The 25487-nt window shown below is 46.3% G+C and overlaps 1 protein-coding gene across 1 annotated transcript in view; it reads right to left on the bottom strand.

Moving 5' to 3' along the window:
* The window catches only part of LOC101596365 (BRI3 binding protein), a 29746-nt gene that overhangs the window by 2931 nt on the left and 1328 nt on the right, over nucleotides 1–25487 (bottom strand). Inside the window, exon 2 of the mRNA XM_045132518.1 lies at nucleotides 9298–9400. Within this exon, the coding sequence (XP_044988453.1) occupies nucleotides 9298–9400 (103 nt within the window). The remainder of the gene's footprint in view (nucleotides 1–9297; nucleotides 9401–25487) is intronic.

Below are 25487 nucleotides of genomic sequence, written 5' to 3'. Positions count from 1 at the left end.
GAGACTTCTTGCTGGTTAGAATTATCAAACTTGGAGACTTGTCAATGACTAGAGTCACTGGAATTAGAGTATGATGTTTGCCCTATTTAAATCTTGTATTTGATGAATATTTCTTTGCTACACCCAGTGCCATCTTTTGCAGTGTGAATATTCTGTGCCATTATGGGTTTTGGGGGGATTTTTTGGTATTATGGCTCAGTTAAAAGACCTTGGATTATGGGGATGTTTTAACATCATTAGGATTAATAAAAACTATGAGGACTTTTAAAGGGACTGAATGCATTGCATTTTACATCATGGAAGGTTTATGGGGGCCAGGGGCAGAATGTGGTGGCTTGATTCAAATGTCCCCCATAAACTTAGGTGTTCTGAATACTAGGTTTCCAGCTGATGGAGACTTGGGAACTAACACCTCCTGGAGGCAGTGACTGTTGGGGGCAGGCATTTTCCCCTGCCATCATGGAGCTTCCCCTTGAGTCTGTAAGCCAAAATAAACCCTTTTTCCCAAAAGCTATTCTTAGTTGGGTGATTTCTGTCAGCAATATGAACCTGACTGCAACACGTGTGCCAGTTTGTGCATCTGGCTTTACGTGGGTGCTAGGGAATTAAACACAGGCTGGCAGGCTTTGCAAGTAAGCACCTTTAACTGCTGCAGAGATGATTTAGTCGTTAAGGCACTTGCCTGTGAAGCCTAAGGATCTAGGTTCAATTCACCAGTACCCATATAAGCCAGTTGCACAAGGTGGTACCTGTGTCTGGAGCTCGTTTGCATTAGCTAGAAGCCCTGGTGCACCCATTCTTTCTATCTGCCTCTTTCTCTCTCTCTCTCAAATGAATAAATATTTTTAAAAACTGGGTCAGGGGCTGGAGAGATGGCTTAGCGGTTAAGCGCTTGCCTGTGAAACCTAAGGACCCCGGTTCGAGGCTCGGTTCCCCAGGTCCCACGTTAGCCAGATGCACACAAGGGGGCACACGCGTCTGAAGTTCGTTAGCAGAGGCTGGAAGCCCTGGCGCGCCCATTCTCTCTCTCTCCCTCTATCTGTCTTTCTCTCTGTGTCTGTCGCTCTCAAATAAATAAATAAATAAATAAAATTTAAAAAAAAAAAAAAAAAACTGGGTCAGGCATGGTGTCACAATGCCTTTAATCCTAGCACTCTGGAGGCAGAGGTAGGAGGATTGCCAAGAATTTGAGGCCACCCTGCAACTACATACTGAATTCCAGGTTAGCCTGAGCTAGCGTGAGACACTACCTCAGAACCCCCCCCAAAAAAAATTTTTCCCCAAGGTAGGGTCTGATGCTAGCCCAGGCTGACCTGGAACTCCTCTATAGTCCCAGGATGGCCTCAAACTCACATCAACCCTCCTAACTCTGCCTCCCGAGTGCTGGGATTAAAGGCGTGCACCACCATGCAGGACTCACTGAAATATTTTTTAAAATATTTTTGCAGGCCAGGTGTGGTGGCGCACGCCTTTAATCCCAGCACTCAGGAGCCAGAGGTAAGAGGATCACCGTGAGTTCAAGGCTACCCTGAGACTACATAGTGAATTCTAGATCAGCCTGAGCTAGAGCATGACCCTACCTCGAAAAACCAAAAATAAATAAAAACAAAAAGGGCTGGAGGGATGGCTAAGCAGTTAAGGCATTATCCTGCAAAGCCAAAGGACCCAGGTTCAATTCCTAGGACCCACGTAAGCTAGATGCACAAGGGACACATGCATCTGGAGTTCGTTTGCATTGGCTAGAGGCCCTAGTGTGCCCATTCTCTCTCTCTCTCATAAATGAATAAAAATAATATTTTTAAAAATACTTTGAAAAATTCAGTGACTTTATTTATTTTATTTATTTTTTTTTTTTTTGAGGTAGGGTCTCACTCTGGCTCAGGCTGACCTGGAATTAACTCTGTAGTCTCAGGGCGGCCTTGAACTCACAGCGATCCTCCTACCTCTGCCTCCCGAGTGCTGGGATTAAAGGCGTGCACCACCACGCCCGGCAGTGACTTTATTTCTTTTGAGACAGGGTCTCACTGTTTTCCTGGCTGATCTGAAACCTGCTATGTAGCTCAGGCTGGTCTTAAATTTATAACAATCCTCCTGCCTCTGCCTCCCAAGTGCTGAGATGCATGTATATGCCACCATACCTGGCTTCATCATGTCACTGATCCAAAAAAAATTACCCCCCTGGCTACATGGAGACATGCTAATGGAAAAGTGAGGTTCCTCAGAGACTGAGAAGGAGTCTTGAGAATTCCCAGGGTTCCTTTACCTGAGTAAAGGCCCATCATGTTACCAAGGGCCTGAGACAGGTGACTGCACTGGAAGACACACTGGCCGGGGAACAGCACGCTCACTGGCATGCCATCCCTCAGGGATCACAGTAGAACTGAGGGAGGGTGGTAAGTAGCACCTTGCTCCAAGGCCCACAGAATCCCTCAGAGAACAGTGGTGACTCAGAGCATCCATCCATGCAGAGAAAAGGATGGTGCTGGCTTCCTCAGCTGCTGAGGCAGCAACATACACCAACTTCTTCCAGCAGCACAGAATTCCCTCACAGAACTCAAGGCTGAAGGCTGGAACAGGAAGTGACCAAGTGGCTTGTCTCTTCTGAGCTGCAGGATCTGTTCTGACCTCTCTTGGCTTCTGGTGTTTACTGGTCATCCTTGGTGTCTCTTGCCTTGGAAGTGTCAACTGCCCTCAGCTTGCATCTTCACATGGCTTTCCCCCTAAATCCACCCTTCCCCTTCTGACAAAATGTGCCCCAAGAATGACACCAGGCTAGGTTCCAAAACCTAATACAGGTAAGGATCCCTTGTCTAAAACAACTGGAACCAGAAGTGTTGCAATTTCCAGTGTTTTTAGATCTTAAAAATTGGTGCACAGCCGGGCATGGTGCCACACACCTTCAATTCCAACACTCAGGAGGCAGAGGTAGGAAGATCGTCTTGAATTGAAGGCCACCCTGAGACTACATAGTGAATTCCTGGCTAGAGTGAGATCCTACCTCAAAAAAACCAAAACCACCACCACCAAAAAAAAATTTTTTTGCACTGACTTTACAAGTTGACCCTCCCTAATCCAAATATTCCACATCTGAAATGCTCCAGACTCTGAAATTTTTAGTGTCAAGCTGGTGACTGAAAGGTTCAAACTTAGGAGTTTAGAGAAATGGCTTAGTCGGTGAAGTGCTGGGCTTGGCCGCATGTATGCCTACAATGCCAGCACTGGGGACACGAAGACAGGAGGATCCCTAGGGCTTGCTGGTCAGTTGGTCTAGCTGAGTTGGTAAACTCCAGGTTCAGTGAGAGACTCACAGTCTGCAAGTGAGGAAGACACCCAATGTCAACTTCTAGCTTCTACACACACATGCATATCACATACACCCCTCCAAAAAAGAGTTTGGAATCTGAGGATCTAGAACTATCATTTAGTGCTAGAATGCTAATCTAATATATGCAAAGTCCTGGATTTGATCTCATGCACCTGCACCACTAAATTATAATATATCATCAAATAAGCATATTTACAGAAAAGGCCTAAGTGAGGTCAGGGGAAGAGACTGAGTAAAAGAAAGATGGAGGGAGGGCTGATCAAAATCTAAAATGTTATGAATTAGTCATATGGAAGCCTACTTTTTTGGACAATGGAACACACAGGAGCCATAGATTGTTACCAGAAAATTTTCAGTGTCAGGGATGGAACACCTTCCAGTGAATTGTTGGCCAGGGAGGTCCCTAATACTCCCAAAACATTACAGGCCATTGCTGAAGCCCTTGTTTTCCCATCAGGAAGATGGTAAGGTCCTATTGCTGAAGATTCCACATAGTTGGGCTGCAAGGTCACCGAGAAATCTTGCTGGAGCTGAGCTGAAAACTTCCCATCTGTAGTCCAACTGACAGAAAGCTGGAAAAAGCTATGCTGCATGCAGTTCAGTGGGAGAAAGAAACCACCAGTGAAGATACCCAACAGTGGACACTGCAAGCCTTATATTTAGCCAGTCAGGCCAAATGAGCCAATGGGTGCACAAACCAGTTACAGTGGTGCATGCCAGTAATCCCAGCTCTTGGGAAGCTGAGGGAGAAGGATCATGAGTTCAAAGTCACCCTCAGTTACACAGTAAATCTGAGGCCAGCCTGAGCCACACAAGATCTTGTATCACAATGCATACACACATACATTCATATGTGTTGTTCTGTTTTGTTTTTTCAACGTAATGTCTCACTCCAGCTCAGGCTGACCTAGAGTTCACTATGTAGTTGCAGGGCGGCCTCAAACTCATGGCGATCCTATGTTTGCCTCCAGAATGCTGGGATTAAAGGTGTGCACTATCACACCCAACTTTCCTGTACTTTAAAAAAAAATATTTCTAGGGCTGGAGAGATGGCTTAGCGGTTAAGCGCTTGCCTGTGAAGCCTAAGGACCCCGGTTCAAGACTCGGTTCCCCAGGTCCCACGTTAGCCAGATGCACAAGGGGGCGCATGCGCCTGGAGTTCGTTTGCAGAGGCTGGAAGCCCTGGTGCGCCCATTCTCTCTCTCTCTCCCTCTATCTATCTTTCTCTCTGTGTCTGTCGCTCTCAAATAAATAAATAAATAAATAAATAAATAAATATTTCTAGCCGGACATGGTGGTGCACACCTTTAATCCCAGCACTCGGGAGGCAGAGGGAGGAGGATCACTGAGAGTTCGAGGCCACCCTGAGACTGCATAGTGAATTCCAGGTCAGTGTGAGCCAGAGTGAGACCCTACCTCAAAAATAAACCAAAAAATAAAAATAAATTTCTTTAAGAGAGAGAGAGAATGGGCATACCAAGGCCTCTAGCCACTGCAAACAAATCCAGACTTATGTACCACCTTGTGCATCTGGCTTTACATGGGTGCTGGGTAACTGAGCCTGGGTTCTTAGGCCTCACAGTGAAGCGCCTAATTACTAAGTCAGCTCTCCAGCCCCCAGGGTTTTTTGTTTTGTTTTGTTTTTTTGAGGCAGGGTCTTGCTTAGCCCAGGCTGACCTGAAATGCACTATGTGGTCTCAGGCTGGCCTCAAATTCACAGCAATCCTCCTACCTCTGCCTCCCAAGTGCTGGGAGGTAAGGCATGCACCATGCACCTCCCCCCCCACCATGTCCACCACCCCCAGCTGCTGAGGACTGAACCCAGGGCCTTGTGCATTGCAAGCACTTATCCACTGAGTTAAATCCCCAAGACCCCAATGCTTTTAAAAAATAACAACATTTTATTTATTTGCAAGCAGATAGAAACAGCAAGAGAAAAGAAAAAGGGCACACCAAAGCTTCTAGCCACTGCAAATGAACTCCAGATGCATGCACCACCTTGTGCATCTGGCTTTTCATGGGTCCTGGAGAACTGAATCTGGGTCATTAGGCTCTGTAGGCAAGTACCTTAGCAACTGAACAATCTCTCTAGCCCTTATGCTTTCTTTTTAAAAATTTATTTGTGTGTGTGTGTGTACAAGTGCACATGCCATGTTGTACATGTGGAGGTCAGAGGACAACTTTTGGATTGGTCCTTGTTTGTCGATCTCATTTGAGGCAGGAATTCTTGCTTTGCTGATGGTCTTTGCTCCAGTCCACAAGGAAATTCTACCATCTCTGCCTCCCATCTTACTGATCATGCTAGCATTACAGAAGCCCACTGTGGCTTGTAGCTCTTTATATGGAGTGTGGAGATCACATTCGAGTACTACAGCTTGAGTAGCAAACACTTTATCCATTTGGTCATCTCGCCAGCGCTCACATTTACCTCTACTGCACTGTTCTGGGAAGAGTCTCCACATTGACTATAGCCCTGAAAAATGATGAAGATAGGCAGCCGACTGCTTAGAAGCCTACAGCAGCCACCTTTACATATGGACTCTAGCAAGACACTGCATATTCCAAATTCTGGACACATGACACAATTCCCAAAGGCTTTTAGATGCCCTGAAACTTATGCAATAAAAAAAAAAAAAAATCAACCTCCACAGTTTACCAATGCTCTGGATAGAATGCAATCACTGGGATGCAGGGTTCCACTGAGCAGCCTGGGTTCCAGTTGCTATCCTGCTCTGCAGTTTCCATGCATGTAATTCCTTTCATCCAGGTTTGTTCTCCAGCTGGCTGCCCATGGATGGAAACACACGAGCTGTGCAACCTAGGTAGGTGACAGGTGAGCGGCCACACAGAGTTGCACACAATTGCTACGTTTGGGTGATGAGTTGGCTCAGCTGGGTCCCAGGAGGCTTAGGGGTCCCAGTAGGCCTGTGTGACACATAGCATCCTCTCAAAGGGCCACACTGCTGCCTCCTGTCTCCACCTGAGCAGTGAGATGGCGCCCTGATTCAGCCTGAGTCTCTCAAAGACTGAACTCATGACTAGCTGGAAACAGAGTTAGTGGCTGAGGACTGATTACAGTGAGTGTGAACACATGCACGCCAACTTGTGAGAGTTTGGGCCAGAGCTTGGCCTCAAGCCTGATCTCAGCAGTGTAAAGTGGGGTGCCTAGTACTGGAAGAGGTTCTGAGAGGTACCACATATAACACAGCTGCATTTATTTTACAGGTCTGCTGTAACCAAACTATGTACCAGGTGGCTGACTACTGTCAGATCATGAAATTTAGTCTCAAGGTCATAGAGGTCAGAAGTCTGAATTCAGTGACGTCCCCCCCACCCAAGGAGGAGCGTCCTTCTTGCCTCTCTCAGCTTCTGGGGGCTCCAGGGTTACATGACTAGTGGCTGCATCCCTCCAGGCTCCACCTGTCCTCATGGTCTTCTTCCCTTAGTCTTTTTTAAAAATATTATTTATTTGGGCTTAGCGGTTAAGGCATTTGCCTGCAAACCCAAAGGACCCAGGTTCCCTTTTCCAGGACCCACGTAAGCCAGATGCACAAAGGGTGCACACATTGGTGGAAGCCCTGGTGTGCCCATTCTCTCTTTCTCTGTCAAATAAAAATAAAGTATTATAAATATTATTTATTTGAGAGAGGATAGGGAGAGGGACAGGCAGACAGAGGGAGAGAGAACGGGTACACCAGGGCCTCTAGCCACTGCAAATAAACTCCAGACTCATGTGCCACCTTGTGCATCTGGCTTACGTGGGTACTGGGGAATTGAACATGGATGTTTAGGCTTCACTGGCAAGCACTTTAACTGCTAAGACATCTCTCTAGCCCTTTTCTTAGTCTTTATGTTTCCACACTTGTATGTGTGATATAAATATATCATGTGTGTACATATGGTCAGGGGTCTTCCTCATTCACTTTCCACTTTATTTATTTTTTTAATATTTTATTTTTATGTATTTATTTGACAGAGAAAGAGGAGGAGAGAGAGAGACAGAGACAGAGAGAGAATGGGTGTGCCAGGGCCTCCAGCCACTGCAAACGAACTCCAGATGCTTGCACCCCCTTGTGCATCTGGCTAATGTGGATCCTGGGGAATCAAACCTGGGGCCTTTGGCTTTACAGGCAAACGCCGTGATTGCTAAGCCATCCCTCCAGCCCTCCACTTCATTTTTTGAGAGAGTCTCTGTCTCCATCAGCTCTCATCTCCCTCCAGTGGAACACTGAAGACCTTACCATTGACCAACCCGAGACGAGTACGGAGCTCCTTAGAGGAAGAACACGCTTTACAGGCCAGAGCTCCCCTCCACCCTCAAGAGCCACTGCTGCCACCTTTGCCTTGCCATTGGCCAAAACCTATGTTGCTGTTGCTCTGTAATGGCCGTCCTCCTGGCTGTGATGTGACCAGCACTGCAGTTAAAACTGCAGAAGGATCCGGACAGACCTGCGGCTCATTCTCCTGGTGCCTCCATCGATGCAGCGAGCACAGCTGGCAGGCGTGGCAATGTGTCCAGCCTCCCCTCCAAGACTGCGGGAGCCGAGGCTGAGAACCACACTGACTGGCTGGACAGAAACCAAGCTCCTTCCAGGAGCGTGGAAAAGGGCATCACCCACCAGGGCCACCTTCCTGGAACACCTGACTGACATGATTCTAGAAACACTTGTGTCCAGCAGCAATGTTTTCACGGTGGGGGCAGTGCTCTCTGGTCCCCATGTCACAGCTACAGCATGTGTCCTTTTGGACTCACAATTCTAAAGGGTACAATCCTGCCAGGCCATGTCACCAGAGCCAGGGGCTATGTGATACCTGGCATGGCAGCAGAGGTGGGAACTGACTGTGGCCCCTTCGGCCTTTGTGGAGATCTGTCAGAGCCTCTCTTCCATGAAACTCCCTCTAGCCACGAGACTAGTATCTGTTGTTGATTCCACCATGGGTTTGATACCTCTTATCCTAGCACTATGGGAGGGAGAGGCAGTAGAACCACAAGTTAGACGCGGTCTGGGCTACAAAGTGAGACTGTGTCTCAAATTTTAAAAAAGTCGGGGGAGCTAAAAACATAGTTCAGTGGATAAGGCACTCACTACAGAGCTCTCAGCACCTGAGTTTGGGTCGTCAAACCTTCCACATAAAAGCCAGACACTGCAGCAGCGTCTAGAGTGAGGAGGACAGACATTACAAAGCTACAGCAACATAGATTTTGGCCAATGGCAAGGCAAAGGTGGTCTTGCCCAGTGAGTCTTTGGTGAGAATAAAGGCAAAATCAGAATGTCCAGAAACTTACTCACAAAGGTGAACTACAAGACACTGCAAACAAGGCAGAAGGCAAGGACCAACTCAAAAGTTGTCCTCTGACCTCCACATACAGCATGCCCGCACACATGTTCTCTCACCACCCCCCCCAAATAAATTAAGCCAGGTGTGGTGGCACACACCTTTAATCCTAGCACTCGGGGCAGAGACAGGAGAATCACTGCGAGTTGAGGCCACCCTACACAGTGAATTCCAGATCAGCCTAAACTAGAGTGAGGCCCTACCTCAAAAAAACAAAAATAAATAAATAAAAATCAAGTAAAATAATAATAATAAAGCAGAGCCAGGCGTGGTGGTGCACGTCTTTAATCTCAGCACTTGGGAGACAGAGGTAGGATCACCATGAATTTGATGCCACCCTGAGACTACATAGTAAATTCCAGGTCAGCCTTTGCTAGAGTTGAACCCAACCACCCTCAAAAAAAAGAAGGGCTGGAGGGATGGCTTAGCAGTTAAGGTGTTTGCCTGCAAAACCAAAGGACCCTGGTTCTACTCCCCAGTACCCACATAAGCCAGATGCACAAGGGGGCACACGCATCTGGAGTTCATTTGCAGTGGCTGGAGGCTCTGGCATACCCATTCTCACTCTCTCTCTCTAATAAATAAATAAATTAATTAATTAAAAAAAAAAACAGTACAGTCATCAGCATACTTACCATCAAGTCCAAGGACATCCAAGACGTCAACCCAAACTTTCCACAGAGTCTCCACAAACATATCCACTCCCAGCACAAACCTCTCGGTCAGCCTGGTCAAGAACTACAGAAGGCAGAAAACAGAAAAGAGAAAACTGTCAGCCAGTCCACACAAACTGTCTTTCCCATTGTCAAGCAGGACAACTCAACAGGAGAGCCATGAATTGCTGATGTCAAGTGACAGGTTTACGCCGGGGAATGAACCAGTTAACAGCAGGCTCACCACTGGGCAGAATGCAGCAGCATACAGCCTTCCTTTCCAACAGCGAATGACATCTCCACGGGGACTGGTCCAACAAAGAGCCTGTGCTGTGCTGTGTATGACATTTCTTATACTCCTGCTGGCACTTGGTCAGGATCTCCACTTTCCGTGCCTGGCCTCCCTCTGTGTGTGTGTGTGTATGTGTAATATGGTATGTACGTACCCAGGTGACACTCCACATGCTCACCTGCATTAAGGAACCAGACCAGAACATCCTATTCCGTCACTATTAAACTCATACTGAGGAATCGAACCTAGGTCATTAGGCTATGCAGGCAAGCACCTCAACTACTGAGCCATCTCATCAACCCTTTACTGGTTCCCCCCACCCCATGTAGGGTTTCACTCTGTATTCTCAGGATGGCCTCGTACTCACAGCAATCCTCTTACCTCTACCTCCCAAGTGCTGGGATTAAAGGTGTGAGCCACCACACCAGCTCTTAATTGGTTCTTTGTGAACTGGAATCTCTTACTGATCCTGGAACTGAACTTTTTGTTGTTGTTATTGTTTTTGAGTTAGGGTCTCCCTCTAGCTCAGGCTGACCTGGAACTCACTCTGTAGTCTCATGGTGCCCTCGAACTCACTGCACTCCTCCTACCTCAACCAACCGAGTGCTGAGATTAAAGGTGTGCACCACCATGCCCAGCCTTAACATTTAAAAAAAATTTTTTGAGAGCAACAGAGAGAGAAAGAGGCAGATAGAGAGAGAATGGGTGCGCCAGGGCCTCCACCCATTGCAAACGAACTCCAGATGCATGCACCACCTTGTACATCTGGCTTATGTGGGTCCTGGGGAATACGAGCCTCAAACTGGAGTCCTTAGGATTCACAGGCAAGCGCTCAACCACTAACCACTAACCATCTCTCCAGCCCAGCCTTAATGTTTTTTTTCCAAGTTCCAGTGATTATTGGTTCTCTGCTCCCCACAGAGCTGGGGTTACAGATGGCTGTTTACATGTGTGCTGGGGATTGAATTTGAGCAGCTATCTTGGGCTTTCTCAGGCCCTTATGCATGCACAGAAGTGCTTTTAACTGCTGGCCATCTCTCTAGCTCTGGCTTTCATCTTCAAAGAGCAAGCGCACCCCAACCCCTGGCCAGGAGGTTGATTCTCTGAGAGAATAACTGAAGCCTGAAACCAGATAACCACAGTCCCACATCTATGCTCAACTTCAAGAGCCTCAAGTTGAGAGTTTATTAAGCTCTGTAGGTAATTCAGCAGAGCTGGTACACCAGGGATGCAGAAATATAAAGTACTAATTCACCTTATTTTGAGTAAGTGACATTATACACAACTAACATAGGCAGGGTTCACTGCAGAGCAAATCTTCCATTTTATTTCCCTGCAACCCAGATCTCTTCCAGAGGCACCATTGGCACTCATGCCCCTCCCCTGGATGTGCCAGGTCAATAACATGCCCATGGTTTCCAGACAGCAATGTAGCTGCTCGCACATTTGAGGTCACCTGACTTCAGACCTCACAGAGCTGTCGTGTTGTTTACATAGTCTCACTTGAGCCTGGGCTGGCCTCAAGCTCACAAACCTACTGCCTTCAAGTGCTGTAATGACAAGAGTGTGCACCCCACTCACCTTCATTCCTTATAGAAGAGTCAGTGCTACAAAGGAACCCATGTACAACATGCCACTGTGGTTCATACTCACAGAATGCCCCAACTCGAACAAGTTACTGGTCCCTCCCTCCCTCCCTCTCATTTCACAGTGCTGAGATGGAAAACCACAGCTGACCCACGCAAGCCTTCCACCATGGTGTTTCACCCCAGCGCCAGCTGCAGCACTCTGAATCTACTGTTCTGGCTAACTGGCTTCCCTAGAGCAGGGGAGGGAGGAGCCAATCTGATTCTGTGGCCTGGAGCCCAGCTCTGTGTCTTACCAGCTGGGTGGCCACATCACACTAGATTCGCAGATCATGGGGCTTCCGGGTCTCAGGGAACACATGATGGGAGAGCCCACCTCACCTGGCTACAGCCTCAAAAAAAGCCATTATTGCTGAGCATGGTGGCATTCGCCTTTAATCCCAGCACTTAGGAGGTAGAGGTAGGAAGATCACCATGAGTTCGAGGCCACCCTGGGACTACAGAGTGAATTCCAGGTCAGCCTGGGCTAGAGTGAGACCTTACCTCGGAAAAAAAAAAAAAAAGCAATTATGTGTGTGTGCATGTGACAGATGCACATGTGCACCCATGTGTATGTGTATATATGTAAATATATATGGCTACACCATGGCCTCTTACAACTACAAACATACATCAGATGCTTGTGCCACTTTGTAGATCCAGTTTACGTGGGTGGAGTAGAAATAGAACCTGGGTCTGCAGGCTTTTGTAAATGAGCCATCTTCTTAGCCACCCCACCCCCACTCCTTTGTTCTTGAAGCAGGGTCTCCTATTAGCCCAGGCTGTCCTGGAACTTACTCTGGAGCTCAGCAATCCTCCAATCTTAGCCTCTCAGTTGCTAGGTTATAGGCGAGCCCATACCCAGCTTTATTGTTTTGAGAGGTCTGTAGCCAAGGAAAACCTTGAACCTCTGATCCTTCTGACTCACTTCCCCAGTGATGGAATTATATGCTCCATACCACATCCACCCCTGGCGTGCCCAGTCTCTCTCTCTCTCTCTCTCTCTCTCTCTCTCTCTCTCTCTCAAATAAATAAAGGAAAAGTAAAACATAGGAAAAGGATGTAGCTCAGATGGTAGAGTACTTGTCTAACATGCACAAGACTCTGGGTTCCATCCCTAGTACCTTCCCTGCTATAAAAGTTCTGATTTTTGAGCTGGAGAGAAGACTCTGCAGTTAAAGGTGCTTGTTTACAAAGCCTATGACCCAAGTTCAATTCCCCAGTACCCATGTAAAGCCAGATGCACAATAAAGCACATGTGGAGTTCATTTGCAGTAAGCAAGAGGCCCTGACATACCCATATTTACTCTCCATGTTCACAAAGAATTTTTTTTTTTTTTTTTTTTTTTTGGTTTTTTGAGGTAGGGTCTCACTCTAGCTCAGGCTGACCTGGAATTCACTTTGTAGTCTCAGGGTGGCCTCGAACTCTCGGCAACCCTCCTACCTTTGCCTCCAAGTGCTGGGATTAAAGGCCACTATGCCCAGCTACAAATTTTAAAAATAGGTGCAGCTGGACGTGGTGGCTCACGCCTTTAATCCCAGCACTCAGGACGCAGAGGTAGGAGGATCTCCATGAGTTTGAGGCCATCCTGAGACTATAGTGAACTCCGGGTCAGCTTGGGCTATGGTGAGACTCTACCTTGGGGGATAAAAAAGAAGGTTCAGAGCTGGAGAGATGGTTCAGTGGTTAATGTTTGCCTGCAATGCCTAGCGACCAGTGGTGCATGTGCGTGGAGTTCATTTGCACCAGCTGGAGGCCCTGGAGCACCCATTCTCTCTCTCTCTCTCTCTCTCTCCTTGCAAAAAAAGAAAAGAAAGAGAAAGAAAACAAAAAGGGCTGGAGAAATGGTTTAGCAGTTAAGGCGTTTGCCTGTGAAGCCATGTAAGACAGATGCATAAGGGGCACATGCATCTGGAGTTGGTTTGCAGTGGCTAGAGGCCCTGGCATGCTCATTCTCTCTGTCTGTCTCTCTTCTCTATCTGCTTGCAAATAAATAAATAATTTTTTAAAAGTGTGCCCATACTCTCAACTCTACCCCATCTCTATTTCTATCTCAAATAAATAACTAAATAAAATACTTTTTTTTAGTTTTTAGTTTTTTTTCAAGGTAGGGTCTCACTCTAGTCCAGGCTAGCCTGGAATTCACTCTGTAGTCTCAGGGTAGCCTCAAACTCACAACAATCCTCCTACCCTGACCTCCAAATACTAGGATTAAAGGTATATGCCACCACATCTGGCCCTAAATAAAACTTTTGAAAAAGTTCTCGTTTCTGGGCTGAAGAGATGGCTTAGCAGCTAAGGCACTTGCCTACAAAGCCAAAGGATCCAGGTTTGATTCCCCAGAACCCATGTAAGCCATATGCACAAGGCGGTGCATGTGTCTGGAGTTCATCTGCATTGGCTGGAGGCTCTAAACATGCCCATTTTTCTTCCTTCCTTTCTTTCTTCCAATCTTCTTAGTTCTCACTCTCTCAAATAAATGAATTAAAAAAGTTATTTCTAAGATATTGAGGTGTGGGGGGACTTACACACATACAATCTTGGGGATGGCAAAAGGAAGCACTCTCATGTGCATGGGTAGAGGAGACACTAGGGAGCAAACACCATGAAGAAGAAAGAATCCCAGGACAAAGTTGGGCATGGTGATGCAGGCCTTAAATCCCAGCACTCAGGAGGCAGAAATCCCATTCTGTGGGAGAATCCTGATCTCAGCACCACTTGCAGCAGGTTAAAAATGCAGATTCTCAGGCCCCAGTCAAGCCCACTGCACTGGATAATCCAAGCAAGGAGTAGTTTCTACAATGGCTCTGATGCTCACTCAGAACTGAGGATCATGAACACGGGGGTCACCCTCATACATTCACTTACAGCACCACTGTGTATGGAACACCAGAAACCACCCAGTGATGGGTGTCAACACAATGGGCCGAGGAACACCTAGAAAATCAGTGCAGCACACTGCTGTTGGTAAGGGTTCCTAGAGATAACTGGTATGTGGGTCAGGGAAGATCCTCTGAGAACTTGGACAGCACCCCCAACTGTCTGGGGGCAAGGATGGAGTGAAAGAGGAAAAGTTGTGTGCACTCCTCTTGAGGCCTGAGTGGGCACAGTCTCTCTCTATCTCTTTTAAACATTTTATTTATTGGCAAGGAGGAGAGAGAATTGGTGTTCCAGGGCCTCTAACCACTGCAGATGAACTCTGGATGTGTACACCACTTGGTGCACTGGCTTTACATGGGTACTGGGGAACCGAACCCAGGTAGTTAGACATGGCAGGCAGTGTCTTAACCACTGAACCATCTCTCCAGCCCCTTGGTTTGGTTTTGTTCTTGTTTTGGCAGGGTTTCATGTAGCTCAGGCTGGCCTTGAACTTGCTATGTGGCTGAGAGTGACCTTGAATTTCCTGATGCTCCTTCCTGCACCTCCCAAGCCCTGGGGTCACAGGTGTGCACACACCTCCATACTGGCTCATGTAGTCTTGCTACTGGCATCACCAGTGGACATCACACTCCAGGTTCTTCACGCTTTGAACATGAGTTTGCACCAGGGGCTTCCAGGCCTTGGGCCTCAGCCTGAGGCTATTCCAACAGTTGCCCGGGTTTTGAGGTTTTTAGCACCTTGGACTCAGCAGCTGCTGGTTTCCAGCTTTAGTCTAGCCTATATATCCCGTTACCCATCAGCTGTCTGGGGCCCTTCTGCTCTGTGCAGAGTAAACTGAGAGGCTGAGGAACTCATCAGGTGCTGGTTTGGCAGCTTCTGGGTCCCTCCACATTTGACAAAAGCCAGGGGCAGCAGGCCGGCACAAACAGCAACAGGTGGCGCCCTCTAGTGCCACAGCTCTGGTACAGGTCTCTTAGCAGGAGCCTTCGCTCTGCAAGTGGTCCAGCCCTGGTTAGCAGCTGGTATTGGGGCTTCAGGACTCCCTTAGCAGCCAGTATTGGGGCCCCAGCCCCTGCCTGAAGCATGTCTCTAGAGCTGGAACTCCTCCAGGGGCATAGCATGCAGTTCCTCATCTATGGCTCTTTATGGCCTTCTGACCTTTAGCCTCAGGTCTCCAGCCTCTCTCCTCTCTAGTTCCACCACCCATTTCCTGTCCCAGCTCCTCCAATCTCCAACTGTTCAGATGTTCCTGCCTGCCTCCTATGGCCACTGTCATATGGCACTAGGAAGGACAGGTAACATCATAAAAAGGACCAGCTTCCAGACTACATCTAGCCCAGAGTAGTGGCACGCACCTGTAATCCAAGACAGGAGAATCACAGGTTCCAGGCCAGGTCAGCCTAGGTTACTTTGTGAGGTTTTTGCCTCAAAATAAAAAAAAAAAAATAATAATAATAATAATAATAATAATAATCCAGCTAATATTATGCCTTGGGTAAAATCTTCAAAAACTGACTGAACAGGATGGTATATAGCTCTGGATCTGGGTTCACTCCCTAGTACCAATAACGGGGGGGGGGGAGGAAGGAGGAAGGGATAGAGAGAGGGAGAAAGGAAGGCAGAAAGAACGAATACATTGCTAAGGGAACGGACACAAGTCTGTCACCAAAAAAGCACAAGAAAGCCAGGTGTGGTGGCACATACCTTTAATCCCAGCACTGGGGAGCAGAGGTAGGAGGATCGCCATGAGTTCAAGTCCACCCTGAGAATACATAGTGAATTCCAGGTTAGCCTGGGCTAGAGCAAGACCCTACCTTGAAAAAGACCAAAAAGGAAAAAAAAAAAGAAAAGAAAAAAAAGCCCAAGAGCCGCATCTGGGGAATGAGAGGGCACTAGGTGCTGCAGGGACATGAAGGGAATAGGCTAGTATTTTTAGTTAAGATTCTTCTTTTTCTTTGTGGATTTTTTGTTTGTTTTTGTCTTTTCAAGGTAGAGTCTCACTCTAGCCCAGGCTGATCTGGAACTCATGCTGTAGTCCCAGCCTGGCCTTGAACTCATGGCGATCCTAACTCTGCCTCCTGTATGCTGTGACCAAAGGCCTGAGCTGCTACACTTGGCCAAAATTCTTTTTCTAAAGTGTTTAATTGACTTTTAAACTTCAGACCTAAAGTTCACACCTTTAATACTCACAAGCCTGTGCAACCACAACCATCATCCAATTTGGGGACATTTTCATTGCCCCCAAAGAAGACACACCATCACTTCCCACTCTTCCTCTGACTCACCTGAAGAGACTCTAATCAGTGCTCATCTCTCTGGATTCTTCAAGACTGGACACTGCACATCAATCATTCCTTGGCGTTCTTTTTCACCGAAAACAGCATCGGCAGGGTTCATGCAATGGCAGTCACCTTCCTTCTCATTACTAAAGAGTATTTTAGCTGGGTGTGGTGGCACACACCTTTAACCCCAGCACTTGGGAGGCAGAGGTAGGAGGATCACTGTGAGTTTGAGGCCACCCTGACATTACATAGTGAATTCCAGGTCAGCCTGGGCTACAGCAAGACCTTACCTTGAAAAAAAAAACCAAATAAACAAAAGAGTATTCTACCTTTTCTTTTTGGGAGGGAGGGTGGTGAAGGGGTTTCAAGATAGGGTCCCGCTCTAGCCCAGGCTGACTTGGAATTCACTACGTAGTCTCAGGGTGACCTTGAACTCATGGCAATCCTCCACATCCTTAATATTGGATTAGCTTATCCTCCCAGCCCTTCATCCCCTTGAATTGTTATTTTCACTTGCTTGTTTGTTGAGGTACAGCCCAGGCTTCAAAGTGGCTGGAGAAGAGGACATGCCAGGGGAAGCCCCAGAGTGTGCCCTTTCAGCCACTGGACTTCAGAATACATGGGTCCCTGCTCTGGGTCAGCAAGACACCTGGCACACCTGGGTGAGGTTCAGGTGCTCTACAGGAACAACACAGCCTCCGCTGTGTTTCTCAAGATCACATGTGCAGCCCCCAGAGCCCCAGCATGTGACTCCAGACAAGATCTTCATAGGGGTGACGAAGCTACAATGTGGCTACAATGACAAGCCAGTCTACCAGGTGTCCTTTTAAGAGACTGCTTCAGAGCTGGGCCCATAACACAGGTTTATAATCCCAATCACTCAGAGGCTGAGGCAGAGGATCACCATGAATTTCAAGGCCAGTCTGGAGTATAGATTGAGACATGCACCAGGAGTCTCAAACAACCAGTTTAATTCTCCTGCCTCCACATTCTGAGTGCTAGGATGACAGGCATGTGCCACCACATCAGGTTTTATGCAGTGCTGGGAATGAATCTCAAGGCTTCATGCACGCTAGCCAAGTACTCTGAGCTACATGCTCAGCGCTTTATTACTTTTTGAGATAAGAGTCATACAGAGTTGCCCAGTTCACCTTGAACTTGTGATCATCCTGCTTCAGCCTTCCAAGTGCCTGTATCACCATTTCCCAACATGAGACAGAAAAAAGCAGAGAGAGGCTTAAAGGATATAGCAACTTACTGGCTGTGGTGGATGCCACCTTTAATCCAAGCACACATCTGTAATCCTAGCACTCAGGAGGCTGAGATAAAAAGATCACCATGAGTTTGAGGGCAGCCTAGGCTAGAGTCCCAGGTCAGCCTGGATTAGAGTAAGACACAACATTGGGGGGGGGGGGGGCTACAATAATTAAATATAATGCATTAATTATTGACTTTGGAGCTAGAGAGATGGTTAAAGGTACTTGCTTACAAAGCCTGACAGCCAAGGTTCAATTCCCTAGTGCCCATATAGGGCCAAATGCACAAAGTGGCATATGCACCTGGAGTTCACTTGCAATGGTGAGAGGCTGTGACATGCCCATACTCACTCACTCTCTTGCTCTCTCAAATAAATAAATAAATAAATAAATAATACTGCATACAGTCCTATAGGAAAGAGAAGTCATAATGGTGATAAACAGTGGATACTGCAAGCCTTAAGTTTGGCCAGGCCAAATGAGCCAATGGGTGCAATAATGGCATGTCTGTTATGGGGGAAAACAACTGCTCTCTAATTGGACTAGAGGCCATGGGGAATATATGCCTGGTACTGAAAACCTAGTCAAAAGCCTATGGTAGGGGAGGTCATGAGCCCAAGATTGTAGCACCTGCTTTTTGTCTGGCTAAATGCATATATTACATATATTACTATGTATGTATGTATGTATGTATGTATGTATGTGTGTGTGTGTGTATATATATATATATATATATAAAATGCTAACCAAACTGCCCTGTAAGCACTTTACTTAATGTTCATACCCACATATTAATGCTACTCTCACTTCTGGTTAGAGAAGTTTCTCTTTTCAGATGGTGGTGACCACTGGGATGACTCAAGAGGTGGCAGAAAGAATGTAAGAGCCACATGGGCATGGTGGTGGTGCATGCCTTTAATCCCAGCACTCAGGAGGCAGAGATAGGAGGGGTGCCATGAGTTCACGGCCACCCTGAGGCTACATAGTGAATTCCAGGTCAGCCTGAGCTAGAGAGTAAGACCCTACCAAAAAAAAAAAAAAAAAAAGAATATAATAGCTAAAGGAAGGGTAGGACTACTTACAATATAATCTTCTAGACACAAAATGGCTTGAATATCCATGACCTTACAATGCCTGGTACTACCTACACAAGACCCCACAACAGGAGGAAAAGATGATGACATCAAAATAAAAGAGAGGTTGGGCATGGTGGCACACACCTTTAGTCCCCGCACTTGGGAGGCAGAAGGAGGAGGATGGCAGTGTGTTCGAGGTCACCCTGAGACCTCTACCTAGTAAATTCCTGGACGAGAGAGACCTTACCTTTAAAAAAAAAAAAAGAGAGAGAGACAGGGTCTAATGCGGAAGAGGTGGCGGAAAGAATGTAAGAGCCAAAGGAAGGGCAGGACTTCTTACAACATACTCCTCCAGACACAAAATGGCCTGGATATCCCTGACCACAGTGCCTGACACCACCACACAAGACCATCATAAGAGGAGGAAAAGATCATGACATCAAAATAAAAGAGAGACTGACTGAGATGGGGGGAGGGTATTACCATGGGATATTTTTTATAATCATGTAAAATGTTAATAAAAATTGAGAAAAAAATAGAGAGACTAACTGAGGAGGGAGGGGATATGATGGAGAGTGGATTTGTGAAGGGGAAGTGGGTAAGGGAAGGGAATTTTCATGGTTTATTGTCTATAATTATGGAAGCTGTCAATTAAAAGAAAAAGATGGCTTAGTGATTAAGGCACTTGCCAGCAAAGCCAAAGGACCCAGGCTCAATTCCCCAGTACCCACATAAAAGCCAGATATACAAGGTGGTGCATGTATCTGGAGTTCATTTGCAGTGGCTGGAGGCCCTGGTATACCCATCCCCTCTCGCTCTGTGCCTCTTTCTCTCAAATAAATAAATAAATAATTTTTTTAAGTTTAAATTAAAAAAAAAAAAAGGAGAGCCGGGCATGGTGGCTCACACCTTTAATCACAGTACTTGGGAGGAAGAGGTTGCCTGGGGGCTAGAGCAAGACCCTACCTCAAAACCAACAAGCAAAAAAAAAGAGGTGGACAGCAAGCATTCCTGAGAATGGCACCTGAGATTATCCTCTAGCTTCCATGTACACACACACACACACACACACACACACGTGTGCATCTAACACCCACCAACATGCACACACTACATCCACATAAAAATAGCTACAAAGGAAATTTTAATATGGTCTGTATTTTATTATAAAAATGTCATTAGAATAAGTTTCCTGGTGTTCCTGTGGCTGGGTTGAAGGAAAGATTACCACGTCTCTCTTTCTTGCTCGTGCATGTAGAGGTCAGGAGACAACTTCGAGCTATCTGTGCTTCATCTTATTCAAATCTTTATCTACTGCGCTGAAGAGGTGGGTCAGTGGCTAAAGGCACTTGCTTGCAAAGCCTGACAGTCTGGGTTCAAATGTCCAATATCCATATAAAGCCAGATGCACAAAGTGGCATATGCATCTGGGGTTTGTTTGCAGTGGCTAGGGGCCCTGGAGTGCCCACTCTCTATTTCAAATAAATAAATAAATATTTTTAAATGTTTTATTTTTATTTATTTATTTGGGAGAGGGAAAGAGGGAGAGATGGGTGCGCCAGGGCTTCCAGCCACTGCACACGAACTCCAGACACATGCACCTCCTTGTGCATCTGGCTTACGTAGGTCCTAGGGAATAGAACTGAGGTCCTTTGGCTTTGCAGGCAAACGCCTTAACAACTAAGCCATCTCTCCAGCATCCATAAATATTAAAAAAAAAAGAACATCTTTATATGTGTGTTTGTGTGAGCTTTCCATGACCTCTTGCCACTGCATCCAACTTATGTGTGTGGCTTGGGAAATGAACCTGAGCAGTCAAGCTTTACAAGGAAGCACCTTTAACAAACTATTTTCCCAGCCTCTGCTTCACCTTTACTCTGTAGTCCTAGGCTGGCCTTGTACTCATGGTGATCCCTTCTGCCTCAGCCTCCCAGGTATGCAGGGAGTATGGACATGAGTCTCTATTCTGTCTTACTTCCAAATAATTCAGCCAAAAACAAAAAAGAAGAAGAGGAAGAAAAGAAAAGAAAGTAGCTGGGCTTGGTGGCACATGCCTTTAATCCCAGCACTCAGGAGGCTGAAGTAGGAGGATTGCCATGAGTTCGAGACCACCCTGAAAGTACATAGTGAATTCCAGAATCCTAGGTAAGGCTGTGCTACAGCAAGGCCCTACCTCAAAAATAAAAAAAAATAAAAATTAAAAAAAAAAACCTATGTGTGTATGGTGTGTAAAGAAAGAGAAAAAGAAAACAAGTCTGGGCTGGGAGATGGCTCCATAGTTAAAGGTGCTTGTAAAGCCTGCTGGTCCAGACCGAATTCCCCAGTACCCACATAAAGCCAGATGCACTAACTGGAATGTGGAACATGTACCTAGAGTTCCTTTTTTTTTTTTTTTTTTTTTTTTTGGCTTTCCGAGGTACGGTCTCACTTTAGCCCAAACTGACCTGGTATTCACTATGTATTCTCAGGGTGGCCTCAAACTCACAGCCATTCTGCATCTACCTCCCGAGTGCTGGGATTAAAGGTGTGCATCACCACACCTAGCGAAATATTTCTATACGTTCAAAGTATCTGGTTGCTTCTGGGAAGGAAAGAAAGGAAGCAGGTTTTTTCTTTTTTGTTTTTTGAGGTAGAGTCTCACTCTAGCCCAGGATGACCTGGAATTTATTATGTAGTATTAGGGTGGCTTTAAACTCAGCAATGCTCTGCGTCCCCAAGTGTTGGGATTAAAGGCATGAGTCATCACACCCAGTTTTTTTTTTTTTTTTTTTTTTTTGGTTTTTTGAGTTAGGGTCTCACTTTAGCCCAGGCTGACCTGGAATTAACGATATAGTCTCAGGGTGGCCTCGAACTCACGGCAATCCTCCTACCTCTGTCTCCCAAATGCTGGGATTAAAGGCATGCGCCCGATCTCTTTTTTTTTTTTTTTAATACTTTTATTTGAGAGAGCATGGGCACACCAGGGGCTCTTGCTGAGACACACATATGCTTTACATGGGTACTGGGAATTTAACCCAAGCTGGCATGCTTTGCAAACAAGCACCTTTAACTGCTGAGCCCCTAGCTCTAGCTGACCTGGAATTCACTATGCAGTCTTGGGCTGGCCTCGAACTCACAGCAATCCTCCTACCTCAGCCTCCAGAGTGCTGTTAGGATTAAAATTGTGTGCCATAGTCTGTAGATTTCCTTTTTTATTCCTTTTTTTTAGAAAAAAAAATTCTTATTATCTGAAGTTTGTCATTCACAGTAACTGAGTAAGGGAACAACCACAGCCATTTCTCAGCTTGGCATCTGGGATGCTCCCACCAGATTGGATCAATGACTGTATTTTTACCCTGTGCACTGAATGTCCACACAGAAGTTCAGCCATCTGTGAATCTTTTCCAGTGCCCCACACTGCAAAGCCATCTTCCTGAATGACTCATAGCCCTTTCTCCATGCCTCCAGGCAGACACCCAAGGTTCAGCCCCTTCTTCCTCAGAAGCTCTCAATCCCTGAGTTCCTGGGCAGAGCCAGGTCCCTCATGAGCTACCTGTCTCTCCTGCTCACCTGCCCCAGCCCACAAAATGTCCTCTGAATGGGAAGACTGTTCCCTCGAACAGCTCCTTCTGACTCAAGATTAGCTTGCTTCACCAGCCAACCATTTCATGACTTTTCTAGGTCTGGATACTGGCAGCTCCCCAGCACTCCTTAGCTGAACATCATGATGGGTGAGAACTCTGCCTCAGTGTCCTTGTCTATATGTGGGAATGAGAGAAACTGAGACTGTCAGACTAGCCCAGGCCTACAAAGCCTAATCAAAACACACAAAACCAGGCATCATGGCACACACATGTAATCCCACCACTTGGAAAGTAAAAGCAGAAGGATCAGGAGTTCAAGACCAGCTTTCAACTTCTTTTTATTAAGTTAAATATTTTTATTTATTTGAGAGAAAGGGAGGGAGGGAGGGAGGGAGAGATCAGGGTCTTTTGCAGCTGCAAAGGAACTCCAAGCTCATTGGCCACTTTGTGCATCTGGCTTTACACAGGTACTGGGAACTGAACCTGGACTGGAAGTCTCTGTAAGCAAGCACACTTAACTGCTGCTAAGGCAGCTCCCCTATCCAACTTTTGACTTTTTTTGGTAGGATCTCACTCTAGCTCAGGTTGACTTGGAATTCACTATGTAATCTCAGGCTATCCTTGAACTCACTGTGATCCTCCCACCTCAGCTTCCCGAGTGATGGGATTAAAGGCATGCACCACCAACTCAGCTTTTTTTTTTTTTTCTATTTTTATTTATTTGAGAGAGAAGCAGTTAGAGAAGAAAAAAAAAAAGAGAGAGAGAGAAAGAGAATGGTGCACCAGGGCCACCAGCCGCTGCAAACGACTGCAGATGCCACCTTGTGCATCTGGCTTATGTGGGTCCTGGGGAATTGAACCTGGAGCATTTGGCTTTGCAGGCACGTGTGTTAACTGCTAAGCCATCTCTCCAGCCCCTTATTTATTTTTTGAACCAAGTCTCATGCATTCCAGGCTAGCCTCAAATTCACTCTGTAGTAGCTAAGAACGGTCTTGAATTAATGATCCTCCTGTCTCTACCCAGGGCTGGGATTACAGTTGTAAGCAGCCATGTCCAATTTACCTGGGGATCAAACTCCAAGCTTCATGTACACTAAACAAGCAATCCAACTGAGCCACATCCAGTCCCTTAACTTTTCAAAAATGTGTGTGTGTGTGTATAAGAACATCTTTACCTAGGACTGAAGAGATGGCTTAGTGGCTAAGGCACTTGCCTGCAAAGGCTAAGGACCCAGGTTCAATTCCCCAGTACCCACATAAGTCAGATGCGCATGTGTCTGGAATTTGTTTCCAGTGACTGGAGGCCCTGGCTCACCAATTCTCATTCTGTCTCTCTTCTATCTCTCTCTGCTTAAATAATGTAAAGAAAAACTTTACATATTTATTTGAGTGTTGTGCATTGGTGTTCCAGGACCTCTTGACATTGTAAATAAAATCCAGATGCATGCACCCCTTGTGCATCTGGATTATGAGAACTGGAGAATTGAACTGAGACAAGCAGGCTTTGCAAGCAAACACCTTTAACTACTGAGCCATTTCCTCAGTCCTTAATTTTTTTAATTTTTATTTATTTGCAAGCAGAGAGAGAGAGAGAGAAGAGAAAAAGGGGACACCAGGGCCTCCAGCCACTGCAAACAAACTCCAGACACATGTGCCCCTTATGCATCTGTCTTAACGTGGGTCCTGGGGAATCGAACCTGGGCCCTTTGGCTTCACATGCAAACAAACACCTTAACCATTAAACCATTTATTTCTCCAGACCCAGTCCTTAATTTTTTAATTGTAGTAAGACACACGTAAGCACAAAAATCGCCGTTTTTTTGTTTGTTTGTTTGTTTTAAGGTAGAGTCTCACTCTAGTCCAGGCTGCCCTGGAATTCACTATGTAGTCTGAGGGTGGCCCTGAACTCATGGCAATCCTCCTAGCTCAGCCTCCTGAGTGCTGGGATTAAAGGCATGCACTACCACGCCTGGCTAAAATTCACTATTTTTATCATGATGACTTGTACAACTCAGAGACATCAAGTATACTCAATGCACTCACCCTCTTCTAGCTGAAGATTATTCCATCACCCCCAAAGGTGATCCACCATCAACCAAGCATAAACTACCGCCCTCTGCCCAGGCCATACCTGTTTTTCTGTCTCTATGGACTTCCCCATTCTGGGAATTTCACATAGAGGGAATCAGACACTTATGATCTTTTGTGTACAGGCTGGCTACTTCCACCATGTTCAAGGTTTCCCTGAGTTGGGTAGCATGTCAGCCTGGTGTATACAGGTGAATAACTAGAAACTCTGCCTCAAACAAGTTGGAAGGCGAGGACTGGCACCTGAAAGTTGTCCTCTGATACCCACACATGCCATGGCACATATGTGCCTGCACTCACACACACATAAACATCACACTCCAAAAGAAAAAAAATTGTGACTGACACAGAAAAAGGCTTAATTTTAAGCAAATGACAAACTGTTAGGCCTGTTCTCATCTCCATTAAAAACAAACACAAAGCCAGGCATGGTGGCTCACACCTTTAAACCCAGCACTTGGGAGGCAGAGGTAGGAGGATCACTTTGAGTTCGGCCACCCTAAGAGTACATAGTGAATTCCAGGTCAGCCTGAGTTAGAGTGAGACCCTACCTAGGAAAAAGAAAAAACACAAAGCCAGATGTATTGGCACATCCCTTTAATCCTAGCACTTGGGAGGCAGAAGTAGGAGGATTGCTGTGAGTTCGAGGCCACCCTGAGACTACATGGGGAATTCCAGGTCAGCCTGAGCTAGAGTGAAACCCTACCTAGAAAAAAAAAAAAATTAAAGACACAGAGCCTAACTGAGCCAGAAGCTGTCTTACAGCTACTAAGCCAGATGTAAAAACCTATAAACACCTACTCTACACTTCATATTCCATGACCTTGGATTCTTACATGGATGGGTCAACCAGGACATGGGGTCCTCATGGGCTCCCCAAAAAGGTGTTTTGCCCGATAACAAATGACCACTACAGCAGGTGGCTGGGACAGGATGGCACAAAGAAAGTAAAAGGACTCACTCATACTCCTGCCCAAGCAGCCTCGCTGCCCAGTTTCTTGTTCCTTCCTCTATCCTTGGCCCCCTTCAAAGAGTTCTCCAGCCAAGACTGCATTTTCCCACAATCTCTGCAAAACCATGCAAACATCCAGAGGGCCAGGTAGGCGGAG

Source organism: Jaculus jaculus, chromosome 13, assembly GCF_020740685.1.
Source record: "Jaculus jaculus isolate mJacJac1 chromosome 13, mJacJac1.mat.Y.cur, whole genome shotgun sequence".
Classification (NCBI taxonomy): Eukaryota; Metazoa; Chordata; class Mammalia; order Rodentia; family Dipodidae; genus Jaculus; species Jaculus jaculus.
This window is presented reverse-complemented; position numbering and strand designations above follow the sequence as displayed.